General features: G+C 54.4%; 2 protein-coding genes across 6 annotated transcripts; one reads left to right on the top strand and one right to left on the bottom strand.

Moving 5' to 3' along the window:
• The first annotated feature begins 7 nt into the window (after positions 1–7).
• On the top strand, positions 8–2,352 carry ROM1 (retinal outer segment membrane protein 1). Of its 2 annotated transcripts, none has more exons than XM_054440201.2 (3): positions 8–1,093; positions 1,494–1,740; positions 1,857–2,352. In XM_054440201.2, the coding sequence occupies exons 1-3, from the start codon at positions 504–506 to the stop codon at positions 2,073–2,075; spliced, it is 1,056 nt and encodes a 351-aa protein (XP_054296176.1). In that variant the 5' UTR covers positions 8–503; the 3' UTR covers positions 2,076–2,352. The 2 variants fall into 2 exon arrangements, with proteins under 2 accessions (XP_054296176.1, XP_054296177.1); XM_054440202.2 differs by having other exon boundaries at positions 46–997.
• A 179-nt stretch (positions 2,353–2,531) lies between these two features.
• Positions 2,532–11,660, bottom strand: B3GAT3 (beta-1,3-glucuronyltransferase 3). 4 transcript variants are annotated; one of them, XM_054440203.2, is made up of 6 exons: positions 9,071–11,660; positions 8,258–8,326; positions 7,700–7,874; positions 4,195–4,555; positions 3,714–4,004; positions 2,532–3,036 (listed from the first exon to the last, which is right to left on the bottom strand). In XM_054440203.2, the coding sequence occupies exons 1-6, from the start codon at positions 9,150–9,152 to the stop codon at positions 2,938–2,940; spliced, it is 1,077 nt and encodes a 358-aa protein (XP_054296178.1). In that variant the 5' UTR covers positions 9,153–11,660; the 3' UTR covers positions 2,532–2,937. The 4 variants fall into 4 exon arrangements, with proteins under 4 accessions (XP_054296178.1, XP_054296180.1, XP_054296179.1 ...); XM_054440205.2 differs by having other exon boundaries at positions 9,081–9,265; XM_054440207.1 differs by lacking the exon at positions 8,258–8,326 and adding an exon at position 3,120 and having other exon boundaries at positions 2,945–3,036; positions 9,071–9,167.
• Between the last annotated feature and the right edge of the window lie 44 nt (positions 11,661–11,704).

Raw genomic sequence — 11,704 nt, 5'->3', positions numbered from 1 at the left:
GGAGGGGGGGCGGGCCCGAGGGGGGGCCGGGCCGCCTGGTAACCCCTCCCTGTCCGGGCCTTGCCGCTCAGTACGGGGGCGGGGCTAGCCGGCTGACCCCCTGGCCTACTCCCGGCCTCCGGCTCCAGGCCTTTCCCGGATCCCCGCCTCCGGATTCCCAGGGGACGGGGGAGGGAGCGCCCGCCCCGAGGTCTCCGCCCCCCAGCCCCTAACCCCTCAGGGTTGAGCGGACCAACCCCACCACTTCCGCGAGGGGCAGGGGCGGGGTCACAAAACGGGCCCTCGGCCTAGGGGCGGAGTTTCTCCTAAGGGGCAAGGCCAAAGTATCCTGTATTGGGGCTGACAGGGCGGCGGGTTATTAGGGCTGAGGACGGGAGGATGCTCAGGGTATTGGGGTCAGGGTGGCATTAGCCCAGCTCAAGCCGGGCCGGGCTGACTCAGCATCCTGCCCCAGCCAGCTTCCATCCCCGACACCTCTGCACTCCCTTGGGCAGAGATGGGAGATGGCGCCGGTGTTGCCCCTGGTGCTGCCCCTGCAGCCCCGCATCCGCCTGGCACAAGGGCTCTGGCTCCTCTCCTGGGTGCTGGCGCTGGCTGGTGGCCTCATCCTCCTCTGTAGTGGGCATCTCCTGGTCCAGCTGAGGCACCTTGGCACCTTCCTGGCTCCCTCCTGTCAGTTCCCTGTCCTGCCCCAGGCTGCCCTGGCAGCGGGCGCGGTGGCTCTGGGCACAGGAATAGTGGGTGTAGGAGCCAGCCGGGCAAGTCTGAATGCAGCTCTATACCCTCCCTGGCGAGGGGTCCTGGGCCTACTGCTGGTGGCTGGCACGGCTGGTGGTGGGGGTGTCCTGGTCGTCGCCCTCGGGCTAGCCCTGGCTTTGCCTGGGAGTCTGGATGAGGCGCTGGAGGAGGGCCTGGTGACTGCCTTAGCTCACTACAAGGACACAGAGGTGCCTGGGCACTGTCAGGCCAAAAGACTGGTGGATGAGCTGCAACTGAGGTACCACTGCTGCGGGCGCCACGGGTACAAGGATTGGTTTGGGGTCCAGTGGGTCAGCAGCCGTTACCTGGATCCCAGTGACCAGGACGTGGTTGAGTGAGTGATTTGCGTCTCCCTTCCTCCTCCTCCTCCCTAGACAGGCTCCCTCCTGCTGCCTTGAATCCCCACCTCGCTCAGAGGGGCAATAAGTAGAACATAGTAGCTGAGAGACTGGTTACAGCTCTGCCTTTATTAGCTGTGAAACCCAGGGCATGTTACCAAACCACCCTGCGCCCATTGCTTCACCTGTAAAATGGAAATAGTACCTATCTGATAGATAGGTACCTATCTGATAGAGTTGTTGTGAAGATAAGTGAATTATGCTTGGCTGGCACGTAGTACAGCAGTCAGTAAATGTTTTACCATTCTTTTTCCCTTCTCAACACTTGTGCCCTTCAGTCCCTTCCCCAGGCCTCTATCTCCAGACATCCTAACCCCTCTGTCCCTCCCTTTGCAGCCGGATCCAGAGCAATGTGGAAGGCCTATACCTGACTGATGGGGTCCCTTTCTCCTGTTGCAACCCCCACTCACCCCGGCCTTGCCTGCAAAACCGTCTTTCAGACTCCTACGCCCACCCCCTGTTCGATCCCCGACAACCCAACCAAAACCTCTGGGCCCAAGGGTGCCATGAGGTGCTGCTGGAGCACTTGCAGGACTTGGCAGGCACACTGGGTAGCATGCTGGCTGTCACCTTCCTACTACAGGTGAGTCAGCAAAGCATCTGACACCTCCTCCCACCCGGGACTCCTCCCTGCCTCCAACCCTGGGCCTCTTGGAACCGCTGACTCTCCCTGACTCTTTCCCCTTGCTTCCCCCACAGGCTCTGGTGCTCCTCGGCCTGCGGTACCTGCAAACAGCACTGGAGGGGCTTGGAGGGGTCATTGATGGGGAAGGAAAGACCCAGGGCTATCTCTTTCCCAGTGGGCTGAAAGATATGCTGAAAACAGCATGGCTACAGGGAGGGGTTGCCTGCAGGCCAGCACCTGAGGAGGCCCCACCAGGAGAGGCACCTCCCAAGGAGGATCTATCTGAGGCCTAGAGGCCTGGAGCTTGGGGTGAGGAAGAGGGAGGGATGGACAAGTCTGGAAACCTCACAGCTCCTTACCAAGGCTCCAGGTTGGGGGGATCGTGGGATTAGAGAGGCTAAGGATAGTCAGCGAGCTGCACTGGGGTAAGAAAGAAAACCAGATGTCCTAGGGCCTAGCCCTTGTACCCAGAACCACCAGGGAACAGCAAAGAACAGAGTGATGGGAAAGTGACATGAGAAGGCCTGCAGGCTGATTCTGATATAGACTCAATAAAGTTTTTGGATAGAAGCAATTGCTTTTTCTTGTCAAGGGGATGGGGGCCTGGGAGAACTGATTTCTGTCTGATGGAGCAGCCAGGACTCCAAAGTTTGGACCCTGGCTCGACCTGTGCAGCAACAGGAGCCCACATCTGTAAGGATCAGAAAGCAAGAACCGAATGTAAGAAGCAAAGGAAAACAAGAGGCCCCTCCAGGCTGAGATTCTTTATTCTGGAGGTAGGAAGGGGGTCAGCATGCTCAGGTGGGGAGGGTCCAGCCCAGCTCCTCCAGCCCCCCAGTGCATGCCCAGCCCCAATAAGTTACCCAGTTACTCAGCTGCCCTCCCTCCTGGGTCCGTCTGTCCTTCTGTTCCACCCTAGACAGGGCCAACCTGGCTCAATACAAGGGCTGCTTGTCCCCAGCCTGTGGGCAGTGCCACACGGCAGGCTGGGGGAGGAGTGAAGCAGCAGGACCATGCCCTGGACCTGCAGGGGCAGAGGGGCCACTTCTGGCTCCAAGGGGTCAGGACTTGGAAAACCACATCCTGGGCAGGCCTGGGGCCCAGTCCCACAAGGTCTGTGCCTGAAAAGAGGTGGTAGTTGGAGTGGGGGCGCCATCACACCTCAATTGCTGGGTCTGAGCCCCGGCCCTGCCGCTGCAGCTGCTCCTCCTGCTTCATCTTGGGCTTCTCTGTCCGTGTATGCCACACCAGTACCTGTGCCAGGAGGGATGCAGTGAGAGCCCGGCCCAGCTGCAGCCAGGCCTCTGGGACCCCGAGCCTGGAATGGATTCTCTAACCCTATCGACATATACAGTGTAGGCTTCAAAGTGTAAAGGGCAGGGTGGAGGAAGACTTAGTGCCTCTAAAACTGGGCCTTGGCCAGGCACAGTGGCTCACACCTGTAATCCCAACTTTGGGAGGCCGAGGAAGGAGGATCACGAGGTCAGGAGATTGAGACCATCCTGGCTAACACCGTGAAACCCCGTCACTACTAAAAATACAAAAAAATTAGCCGGGCGTGGTGGCGGGCGCCTTGTAGTCCCAGGCACTTGGGAGGCTGAGGCAGGAGAATGGTGTGAACCCAGGAGGCGGAGCTTGCAGTAAGCCAAGATTGCGTTACGAGACTCCGTCTCAAAAAAAAAAAAAAAAAAAAACGGGGCCTTATTCCTTCATCCTTTCTGTGCCACATGGGTTCCCAGAACTCGGGGCAGAGTGGCAGACCACTTTCCCCCGCTAGTTCCCGGCTTCCCCTTCAGTAGAGTCAGCAAGGCTGATCAGAGATCTGGAGTGTCCCTCCTGGTTAAACCACCCATTCCCGGGGTCTCACTGTACCTCCCCCATCACCTGTCCATCCCAGAGCCAGGTTTCTATGCCCACCTCCATTCCCTTACCCGAGTGCAGTTGGCAGCCCGTGGCTCCAGGTCCTTGGGATCCACAAGGTGGCTCAGAAGACTGCTCTCCAGGTGGCCCCGGGGAGCAGTAGAATCAAACTGGGCATTGGGCTTAGCTAACAGCAAGGGCAGGGCCACAGCAAATCCGGCCATATCCACAGGGAAGGGCCTGTTGGGCTCCCATGCTGTGTGGAAGCCCACTACCCGGCCGTCCTGTACCTGAGGGCCCTCGAATCGCAGGCCGCCCACCAGCCCCACAGGCCACACTGAGACACCACGGGTCCAGCGCATCTAACGGAGGTCGGGAGAGAAGAAACAGAAGGGTGGTCCCGGGAAGGGAGCAGCAGAAAGAGCCACCTGGCTCACTCTGCCCCACTGCTTCCAGCCCCTCACCCAGCAGCCAATGGCAACACTGCTAACTAAGGTAATGAATGAAGCTGGCCGCACCTGGTCTCTTGCCCATCCCCATCCTGGTGCTCACCTCCTCAAACAGCTCCCGGCTGTAGGTGTTGTCATCGTCAGCAAAGTAGACGACTCCTTGGGTCCCTGGTGGTGGTGGGTCCTTCTCCCCACCCACAGCACCCCCTCTGCCCCGGAGCCAGTCCAGAGCCTTGTTCCGCTGCTCGACACCACGGGGATGAACCCAGCCAGGCTCGCCCTCCCGAAGCCGCTGGGCTTTGGGCGTGAGGACTACCAGGTGTGTGAAGAGGAGGCCAGAGGCAGCCAGCAGCCCTGAGACGAGCGGGGTGGGACCCTCAGCATCCTCCACCAGTAGCCAGTGCAGTCGGGGCACCAGGCTCAGTGTCTGGGATAGCCGTACCAGCTCTGCCTTCTGTACCAGCCTGCAGGGGAGAGATGCAGCACAAGGAAAAGGGGCAGGCACTATTTGCCCGCTCCAGCCAGGGCAGACTGCTTCTCCTGGGCCACTGCCTGCATCTCCTGTGGCCTTTCCCAACTAATGCCTAAACTTCCTCTTTCTTGCCTGTCAACTTCATGCTAACACTCACCTGCCCTGTTCTTCCAGTCCATGTCCATCACCCACCCCAACCCCAGAGCTCAGGCTGTGGGAGACTATAAATTAAGGGCACAGGGCCAGGCATGGTGGCTCACGCCAATAACAACACTTTGGGAGGCCGAGGCAGGTGAATTACCTGAGGTCTGGAGTTCCAGACCAGCCTGGCCAATATGGTGAAACCCCATCTCTACTAAAAAAATACAAAAATTTGCTGGGTGTAGTGGCACGTGCCTGTAATCTCAGCTACTTGGGAGGCTGAGGCAGGAAAATCACTTGAACCTGGAAAGAGGAGGTTGGAGTGAGCTGAGATGGCACCACTTCACTCCAGCCTCAGCGATAACAGCAAAACTCCATCTCAAAAAAAAAAAAAAAAAAAAAAAAGGCCGGGCGTGCTGGCTCACGCCTATAATCCCAGCACTTTAGGAGGCCGAGGTGGACGGATCACCTGAGGTTAGGAGTTCGAGACCAGCCTGCCCAACATGGCGAAACCCCATCTCTATTAAAAATACAAAAAATTACCCAGGCAAGGTGGCAGTCACCTGTAATCTTAGCTACTTGGGAGGCTGAGGCAGAAGAATCGCTTGAACCCGGGAGGCGGAGGTTGCAGTGAGCCGAGATTGTGCCAATGCACTCCAGCCTGAGGGACAAGAGTGAAACTCTGTCTCAAAAAAAAAAAAATTAAGGGCACAGGCTTTTGGGATCAGGTAGATCTGGGTTTGAAATCCAGTTTTGTAACCTATTGTGTGAGACAACTTGGGAAAATGGTTCAATCTCCCTGAGCCTCAGTTTCCTCAACTGTAAAATGGGAATAACAGTACTTTATAACAATGTTGTTTTAAAGATTAAATAAGAGCTGGGCATGGTGGCTCACACCTGTAATCCCAACACTTTGGGAGGCCGAGGCAGGCGGATCACGAGGTCAGGAGATTGAGACCATCCTGGCTAACACGGTGAAACCCCATCTCTACTAAAAATACAAAAAATTAGCTGGGCATGGTGGCGGGCACCTGTAGTCCCAGCTACTTGGGAGGCTGAGGCAGGAGAATGGCGTGAACCTGGGAGGCAGAGCTTGCAGTGAGCCAAGATTGCGCCATTGCACTCCAGCCTAGATGACAGAGTGAGACTCCGTCTCAAAAAAAAATACAAAAGTAAAATACAAAAAATTACTGGCCAGGCATGGTGGCTCACGCCTGTAATCCCAGCACTTTGAGAGGCCAAAGCAGGCGGATCACGAAGTCAGGAGTTCCAGACCAGCCTGGCCAACATGGTGAAACCCCGTCTCTACTAAAGATACAAAAAATTAGCCGGGCGTGGTGGCGTATGCTTGTAATCCCAGCTACTCGGGGGGCTGAGGCAGGAGAATCACTTCAATCCGGGAGGTGGAGGTTGCAGTGAGCCGAGATCATGCCATTGCACTCCAGCCTGGGCGACAGAGTGAGACTCCATCTCAAAAAAAAAAAAAAAACAAAAAATTAGCCTGGCGTGGTGGTGCATGCCTGTAATCCCAGCTACTCGGGAGGCTGAGGCAGGAGAATCGCTTGAACCCAGGAGGTGGAGGTTGCAGTGAGCCAAGATCACACTACTGCACTCCAGCCTGGGCAACAGAGCAAGACTCCATCTCGGTGTGGGGGGAAGAAAAAAAAAAAGGAACAAACCAGGAATGTGGAATGTGGGGCTTGGCCTCTTCTGTACTTCTTTATCCTTCAGATCTACCTGCCGTCCCAGGGCTGGTGGTGTGTGCATGTATGTATGCATGTCACAGGTGGGGTCTAGAGCTTCCTGTGCGTGAATGGGACAGCCATCTGATTCCCAGAAGATGTATTAACACCCTTATGGCTACAGATCCAAAATCACATTCCCCAATTGGTTTTATTAGTAAAACCAATTACATTTGATTTAAAACAAAAGCAAATGTAAATCACTAAACAGTGCCTGGTAGAGAGTAAACACACTGTAAGTAACAGCTGGTATAACTATTTCTGGACCCTAGTATGACTATCAGGCCAAGCACTTTCAACTTTTTTTTTTTGAGATGGGCTCTCTCTGTCGCCCAGGCTGCATGATCGCCACTCACTGCAACCTCCGCCGCCCAGGATCAAGCAATCTTCCCACCTCAGCCTCCAGAGTAGCTAAGATTACAGGCATGCACCATCAACGCCTAGCTAACTTTTGTATTTTTTTTTTTTTTTTTTTTTTAGAGACAAGAGTTTCACCATGTTGCCCAGGCTGGTCTCAAACTCCTGAGCTCAGGCAATCCACCAGCCTCGGGCTCCCAAAGTGCTGGGATTACAGGCGTGAGCCACTGCGCCCAGACAAGCCCTTTCAACTTTAATCAGGGGGTTTTAACTTTCTCACCAAACAGTCCCTAAAGAGAGAGAGTTAATTCACTGCCACGCTCAAAATTTCTTTGAAATGTTATTGTTCTATCTTATAATTTGGTAGGAATTTTGTATTTTCCTTCTAGAAAAAGAACCACTTTTTTTCTTTTTTCTTTTGTTTTGTTTTGTTTTGTTTTTGAGATGGAGTTTCACTCTTGTTGCCCAGGCTGGAGTGCAATAACGCAATCTCAGCTCACTGCAACCTCCGCCTCTCAGGTTCAAGGGATTCTCCTGCCTCAGCCTCCCAAGTAGCTGGGATTACAGGCATGCGCCACCACACCTGGCTAATTTTGTATTTTTAGTAGAGACAGAGTTTGCTATGTTGGCCAGGCTGGTCTCGAACTCCCGACCTCAGGTGATCCACCCGCCTCGGCCTCCCAAAGTGCTGGGATTACAGGCGTGAGCCACCGCACCCAGCCTGAAAAAGAACTATTTTCCCACAAATATTTGAATATAGATGTGGTTCATTTATCCTGTCCTTGGCATGCCCTAGTTTGAGGAACAACTCCTAGCCCAGTGCCTCCCCAAACTCCTCATCATCAACTCCAACTTCTTGGACAACGCAGACCTCTTGGGTGCACCAGAGCCCATACCTGGCATAGGTGGGGGTAACAACATAGATAGTAGGCAGGGCCTCGGGTTCAGGGGGCTGGGCAGGGGCAGGGGGTGGCCGTCGGAGTTCCGCTTGCAGCTGGGAAATCCTCAGATCCTTCTGCCGTAGCTGCTCGGCTGCTGCCCGCAGGGGAGGAAGGCAGTCACATGGCTGGCCTGGTCCCAGGAAGCATTAACGGGGAAAGAACGTGGGGACAGAGAACCACAGAATGTTCAGCATCCCAAAGGGCTGTAATCTTCTCATTAATTCCTAACCAATGCAGGTATCCCCTTATGACTTCCCTAGTAGCCTTTTCTACACCTCTGGTGTGGGAAACTCACTGCCTCAAGCAGCAGACCCTCTCCAACTTTAATAAATTCCATTGTTACAATTTTATGTTGGATATTGAGCTGATTCCATCTTTTCTACCTGCTGGTCCTAATTTTGCCTTCTGGGCTCCTAACAAGCTCATGTCCTTAAACAGGACAGTCTTTTCAGAGTCCAAGGTGCTAACTAACCGTTACACTATGGAACCCCTTTAGGACAGTCTTTCAAATACCTGAGGATAACGCAGTGGCACTGTCCCTAAATCTTTGCATAAGGGGCAGGGTTCGATCCATTCCCTTGGCTGCGTGACCAAAGACTCATTGTTAAATTCATTGATTCCATCGTAGGATAAATATTTATTGAATACTCTTCCTAGGAGGCACTGCCTTAGGTGCTGGGGATACAGCAGGGAACAAAACAGACACAGTCCCTGCCCTCATCGAGCTTTTTCAGTTTAGTGGAGGAAGCAGACACTAAGCAAAGAAACAAATTAATAACATTATTACAAACCGTGATGCGGCCATGAAGAAAATAATCAGGATAGAGAATAAAAGGGAGTGGAATTAAGAATGGTAACTTTAGCTATGGTGGTCAGGGAAGGCCTCTCTGAGGAGGTGACATTTGAGCTAAGACCTGAAGGATGAGAAAGAGGCAGCCCGGGAAAAGCTGGAAGAAAAGCACCCCAAGCAGAGGGAACAAGTTAAGTGCTTGAGAGAGCAATGAGCGTGGGGTTTTCGAGAAACTGTCAGCAAGCCAGTCTGGCTGCAGCAGAGCGAGGGAGAGTGGTGGAAATGGGGTTGGGAGAGGCGGACGGCAGCAGGATCATGCAGGGCCTTGCAGGCTCTGGGAAGGAGTTTGGATCTCATCCGAGGTGCGGCGGGCAGCCGCGGTGCGTTCTATAGAGGGCAGTGCGCCTGCGGCCGCAGAGCTATCCGGAGGACCCAGCGGATGAATGGTGTTTGCCGGGGGTTCATCCCCAGGGCGGGATGCACGGCGGCGGGCGCCCTTGGGCCAGCCCGCCGCACCCCCGCCCCGCCCCGCTCACCGAGCTGTACCAGCGCGTAGAGGAGGCCGGCGATCGACACCAGGAAGTAGGCGAGAAACACGTTCTTCAGCTTCAGCTTCATGGCCGCGCCGCCGCCCGCGCCCGAGCAGGCGGGGTCTGGAGGGGACGAGGGGTTCCCGCCCCAACCCCCGGCTCCTGCCCGCAGGCCCCGCCCCTGCAGCGGCTCCGCCCTGCGTCCCGCCTTCCTCGCACTCCCCTACCAGCTCCCAGCTGGGGCTGGCAGCGCCGCCAGGGCACGCTTCCGGTCATCTGTGCCCCCCCACCCTGTAGACTTGATTTCCGGTCCCACCGCCAGGTTCCGGGAACCACGGGGTGACGTCATATCCGGCGTGCCAAACTCGCGTGGCCGGCAGTCAAAACCCCGGGTAGGTGCAGAATCTCGAGTAGGTGCACGTGGCACCTACCTCGAGACCCGCCCCCTCATCACGGAATTGCATGAGAAAGCCAGTCCTGGCGCCCAGATCTTCACCTTATTCATCCATCCAGTCAGTCACGCCACCCAATAGCAGTTGCTCAATACTCATTACACAAATGAATGAAATCTAAGGCCCACCACATGATCCTATGGGTGTCTCTCCTGGAATCCTCACTATAATACTTTGAGATAGATAAGAAACTAAAGTTGACAAAAATTATGTCATTGCCACAGGGCAGTTTTGTGTCCTTTCTGGACACCCGATTCCAGCATCTCTAGTGTGTCCTCTGGCCCACATTTCTTCAAGAGATGACAACAGGGGTGCCAAGGAAGTGTTTTAACTACCAGGAAATTGATTGGAAATAGTTCCTGAGCTGGGGAATTCCACGAATGCATCCCCTTCCTCCTCACAAGCACAAGCCATCCTTCTCAGTCATTTTTTCTTTAAAAAAAAAAAAAAGGGCCTGGCGCAGTGGCTCATGCCTGTAATCCTAGCACTTTAGAAGCCCAGGAGTTTCAGATCAGCCTGGGCAACAAGGCAAAACCCTGTCTCTACAAAAAAACACAAAAATTAGCCGGGTGTGATGGCACAGGCCTACAGTCCCAGCTACTTGGGAGGCTGACGTGGGAGGCTGAGGCTGTGGTGAGCCTGGTGAGCCGTGATCATGCCACTGCACTCCAGCCTGGGTGACTGGGTGAGACCTTCTCGAAAAAAATAAGCCCCCAACCCCCCCAAAAAAAGTTTCTGGTAAAATAATCTCTGATTTGTGGTCAGTCTACAAAATGAGGGGGAGGGAGAACAGTATACTTCCTGTCACTAAAACAATGGGAAACTTTAAAAAGTGCTGTTAGCAGCCGGGCGCAGTGGCAGTGGCTCACGCCTGTAATCCCAGCACTTTGGGAGGCCGAGACGGGCGGATCACGAGGTCAGGAGATCGAGACCATCCTGGCTAACACGGTGAAACCCCGTCTCTACTAAAAATACAAAAAAATTAGCCGGGTGTAGTGGCGGGTGCCTGCAGTCCCAGCTACTCAGGAGGCTGAGGCAGAAGAATGGCGTGAACCCGGGAGGCAGAGCTTGCCGAGAGCCGAGATCACGCCACTGCACTCCACCCTGGGCAACTGAGGGAGATTCCATCTCAAAAACAAAACAAAAGTGTTGTTAGCTACAAGCAGAAGCCTTTAGGTTGGGCACAGTGGCTGATGCCTGTCATCCCAGAACTTTAGGAGCCTGGGAGGTCAAGGCTGCAATGAGCCAGGATCATGCCACAGCACTCCCAGCACTCCAGCCTGAGCAACAGAGCAAAACTATGTCTCCTCAACCCCCCACATCCCCCAAAAGTTTAGTTTGAGAAACAGCTATCTGACCTTATGGCTATTTCTATCCAAGAGGGAATCCATTGGCTCTGATCACCACTTACTAACTAGGCCTACTAAAATGTGATGATCTTGCTCGGCTCTTCTATGAAAATATCTAGCAACCCAAGGAAGACTTGCACTTGCTCATTTTGCTGAATCAAGGATGCTCATGCTGGCCGGGCACAGTGGCTCATCCATGTAATCCCAGCACCTTGGAAGGCCGAGGCAGTTGGATCACTTGAGGCCAAGAGGTCGAGACCAGCCTGGCCAACATGGTGAAACCCATCTCTACTAAAGATACAAAAATCAGCCAGACGTGGTGGCAGGTGCCTGTAGTCCTAGCTACTTGGGAGGCTGAGGCAAGAGAATCGCTTGAACCTAGGAGGCAGAGGTTGCAGTGAGCTGAGATCATGCCACTGCACTCCAGCCTGGGCAACAGTGAGACTCCATCTCAAAAAAAAAAAAACCCAAAAAGGATGCTTATGCTGAAGCCAAATGAAAATGTAAGGCCCATGGCCAGGCACGGTGGCTCATGCCTGTAATCCCAGCACTTTGGGAGGCCAAGGCGGGCAGATCACCTGAGGTCAGGAGTTCAAGATCAGCCTGGCTAACATGGCGAAACCCCATCTCTACTAAAAATACAAAAATTAAGCTGGCCATGGTGGCAGGTGCCTGTAATCCCAGCTATTAAGGAAGCTGAGGTGGGAGAAGTGCCTGAACCCAGGACAGGAGGCGGAGGTTGCAACGAGCCAGGATCACACACTGTACTCCAGCCTGGCGACACAGCAAGACTCTGTCTCAAAAAAAAAAAAAAGAAAAAGAAAAAAGAAAAAAAAGAT

Source organism: Pongo pygmaeus, chromosome 9, assembly GCF_028885625.2.
Source record: "Pongo pygmaeus isolate AG05252 chromosome 9, NHGRI_mPonPyg2-v2.0_pri, whole genome shotgun sequence".
NCBI classification, from domain to species: domain Eukaryota; kingdom Metazoa; phylum Chordata; class Mammalia; order Primates; family Hominidae; genus Pongo; species Pongo pygmaeus.
This window is presented reverse-complemented; position numbering and strand designations above follow the sequence as displayed.

Excerpts from the sequence above, each read along its gene's own strand:
- ROM1 (XM_054440201.2), top strand. The coding sequence starts at position 504 with ATGGCGCCGGTGTTGCCCCTGGTGCTGCCCCTGCAGCCCCGCATCCGC. Across the intron at positions 1,094-1,493 it reads AGTGACCAGGACGTGGTTGA|CCGGATCCAGAGCAATGTGG; the intron begins GTGAGTGATTTG and ends CTCCCTTTGCAG. Across the intron at positions 1,741-1,856 it reads CTGTCACCTTCCTACTACAG|GCTCTGGTGCTCCTCGGCCT; the intron begins GTGAGTCAGCAA and ends CTTCCCCCACAG.
- B3GAT3 (XM_054440203.2), bottom strand. The coding sequence starts at position 9,152 with ATGAAGCTGAAGCTGAAGAACGTGTTTCTCGCCTACTTCCTGGTGTCG. Across the intron at positions 7,875-8,257 it reads TGCCACTGCGTTATCCTCAG|GCCAGCCATGTGACTGCCTT; the intron begins GTATTTGAAAGA and ends TCCTGGGACCAG. Across the intron at positions 3,037-3,713 it reads GGGCTGCCAACTGCACTCGG|GTACTGGTGTGGCATACACG; the intron begins GTAAGGGAATGG and ends CTCCTGGCACAG.